The sequence below is a fragment of the Acanthisitta chloris genome, unplaced genomic scaffold, assembly GCF_000695815.1.
Source record: "Acanthisitta chloris isolate BGI_N310 unplaced genomic scaffold, ASM69581v1 scaffold34464, whole genome shotgun sequence".
NCBI lineage: Eukaryota > Metazoa > Chordata > Aves > Passeriformes > Acanthisittidae > Acanthisitta > Acanthisitta chloris.
This window is the reverse complement of record NW_008670491.1, coordinates 9,898-12,966: the sequence shown is the minus strand read 5'-3', so window position 1 is coordinate 12,966 and position 3,069 is coordinate 9,898. Positions and strand designations below refer to the sequence as shown.

The following is a 3,069-nucleotide window of genomic DNA, read 5'->3' as shown; positions in this document are numbered from 1 at the left end:
TGCTGAAAGTATTAGTGGTGTGTGCAGGCACTAACCAGCACAGATTTCCTGTGTCCACACACCAGGTACAGCAGCATTGTCCATGTCTTCATCCGGATATCCCGGGAGGAAGGATTGAAGACCTTGTACAGGGGATTTACACCAACCATCCTTGGAGTGATTCCATATGCTGGGCTTAGCTTCTTCACCTATGAGACACTGAAGAAAGTGCATTCAGGTAAAGGTTTGATTTCAGGTGAAATGGTGAAGGCTTTGGGCCAACCTAAGGTGGTTGAGTTGAGGGTGACAAAGCTTTTTCCTGGCCTTGGAGCCAACTGCAAAGCTCTGTGCTTGTGGAGCCTTGGGAATCTCTCCACTTCCAGGCTGTGAAGAAAGAAAACTGCAGGAAAGTTGTGCCTGTCTTGCAGAGGAACAAGAAGGTGCAAGTCCTGGGTGTGCAGGAGTTGGTCACACAGCAGTTTGGGAACACTGTCCCAGGAGCTCTGGCACTCAGTGTTCCCTCTGGCTCTCTGCCCACTTGTCATAGTATCATAGTATGCTGAAGGGTTGGAATGGAGTTTAGAGATCACCCAGTGCCAGACACCTCCCACCAGAGCAGGTTGCTCAAGGCTTATCCAACCTGCAATGAACTCTGCCAAGGTTGGGGCAGCCACAGCCTCCCTGGGCAACCTGGGCCAGTGTCTCACCACCCTCACAGGGAAAAAGTTCCTAATATCCAATCTAGAATTCCCTCTTGCATTTTCTCCCCATTATTCCTTGTCCTGTCACTGCAGCTCCTAACCAAGTCCCTCTGCAGCTTCCCTGGATCCCCTTAGGTTGCTGTGAGGTCTCCACACAAACTTCTCCTCTCCAGGCTGAACAGCCCCAACTTTCTCAGGTTGTCTCTGTAGGGAAGGTGCTCCAATCCTCTTAGCAGCTTCCTGGCCTCCTCTAGGCTCTCTCCAACAGCTCCATGCCCTCCTGTTGGTGCCCCCAGAGCTATGTGCAGTACTCCAGCTGGGAGCAGAACAGGGGGGAAGAATCATAGAATCAACCTGGTTGGAAAAGACCTCAAAGATCAAGTCCAGCTCTACCATGGTCACTAGACTAAGTGCCACATCCAGTCTCACCCTGAAAACCTCCAGGGATGGTGAATCCACCACCTCCCTGGGGAGCACATTCCAATGCCTGACTACTCTCTGTGTAAAAAAAATCTTTCTGATATCCAACCTAACCCTCCCCTGGCAGAGCTTGAGTCTGTGCCCTCTTGTCTCCCTCAGCCTGCAGCCAGCACACCCTGCCAGCCTGATCCCCTTGCTGGTGTTTATTCCCAGCAGCTGTGTACACTCTGCTCCTTTGTGTCTCCCAGACCACAGTGGGAAGTCTCAGCCATCCCCCCCGGAGCGGCTGCTGTTCGGGGCCTGCGCTGGGCTGATCGGTCAGTCGGCCTCATACCCCCTGGACGTGGTTCGGCGCCGCATGCAGACAGCAGGAGTCATGGGCCACACCTACAGCTCCATCCTCCTCACCATGCAGGAGATCATCAGGGAAGAGGGACTGATCCGTGGCTTGTACAAAGGACTCAGCATGAACTGGGTCAAAGGTCCCATCGCAGTGGGAATAAGCTTCACAACCTTTGACCTGACGCAGATCCTTCTCCGTAAATTACAGCACAGCACTAGTGTGGAGAGGTAGTAGCTTAATCCCCACAGCCCTTGGCAGGGAAGAGTACAAACCGTGTAGAAAGAGCAATGCTAGTGTTCCCTCACCTCATGCGTGCTCTGCTGCAGCTGAGAACTCACCTGTCTCGTTTTGGGTTTTCTCTTGTGGTTGGATTCCTTTTCCCCCCCTTTTTTTTTTTTAATGAGCCTCTGAGTTGTTTGGAAACCTCAACCTGAAGCTAACTCTTCCCTAAACAAATCTCTTGTGGTCCTGCAGAACTGAGTCCTCTCAAGTAGCTGCCTGACCCTTGTGACTGACTGTGCTGGCAGGAGTGGAGCCTCTCCAACCAACTGTGCTGTTGCTTGGCTCCTCACCTGGTTGTGGGCACTGAGTGGTGGCTGAGCAGGGAGAGGACTGTTGGAATGCAGCCCTGGATCTGGGAACTGGCTGCTGCTCCTGGCAGGCAGTTTGGAGTCACTGAACACGTGTTAGCTGGAGGCAATCTGCCAAGTGCAATATTCCAGTTGCTCTGTAGGGAATTCCGCGTTCCTCTGACCTGTGTGGGTCTCCACTAAACAGGACAGGGCAGGATTGAACAGGTCCAGGACATCTGTTCTGCAAGCTGAATGTTTCTCTGGCTTGAAATGCTGCCCTTTCTCAATAATTTCTCTCCTTTTGGGGTTGAGTTGCATCAGTCTCCCTTGTTTGTGGTGTCCCTCTGAGATTACCAAAGACTGTGGAGAGCAGGGAGGGAAGTTCTGAGCCGTTTTGTGAGTCAAATTCTCCTGTGTGTTGTCAGTGTTGTCAAGGGCTGTGCCTGGATTCCCAAACTGGATTGACTCAAGCTGCACTCGTGCTCTTGGGCTACCCAAGCCCTTCTGTGTTGTCATGGTCAGCATTTTCCAAGGGGTTTGGCAGACTGTGGTGTTGCTGCACTAGGAAAAGGAAGTGTTACATCCTTCAGAATGAACCAGTTTTATCCTACAGTATTATTGTTGCTGCTTTGTGCACCATGTGAGAACAAATCCCTGGAAGATGCACGTGTGCTGCAGGCTTTGCTGTCCCCAAAAGCTGTCCCTGGGTGGTGGGTACAGCCTAGGGCTGACTCCAGCTCCTGGCTCTGCTTCTGAACAGCCTTGTTGTCCTTTGGTACCTGCTGTGTAGGTCCTGTTGCCTTCATTCGTTAGTCCACACCTCATCCCACTTGCTTTTTTAACTCCTGAAGTTCTTCTGGACCAAGCTGGTCCTTGGGATTATGAGCAGCACAGTCAGTGTTGACCCTTCAGAGATGATCTGTAGTGCCAATCACTTCCAGTTGTGGTTAGAAAGGTAAAGAACCTTGGAGTTGTTTCTATTTCAAGTCACTTTTCCGGGAAATGGAGATTTGGGGATGGAGTTGTTTGATACTCCATTCCTCTATTAAATTTG

At 51.4% G+C, this 3,069-nt stretch overlaps 1 protein-coding gene across 1 annotated transcript in view; it reads left to right on the top strand.

Annotated features, from left to right (window-relative positions):
• Positions 1 to 1,762, top strand: part of SLC25A42 (solute carrier family 25, member 42) — a 7,896-nt gene extending 6,134 nt beyond the window's left edge. The window contains exons 6-7 of the mRNA XM_009073700.1: positions 66 to 217; positions 1,349 to 1,762. Of these exons, the coding sequence (XP_009071948.1) occupies positions 66 to 217; positions 1,349 to 1,674 (478 nt within the window). The 3' untranslated portion in view covers positions 1,675 to 1,762. The remainder of the gene's footprint in view (positions 1 to 65; positions 218 to 1,348) is intronic.
• Positions 1,763 to 3,069: the final 1,307 nt, after the last annotated feature.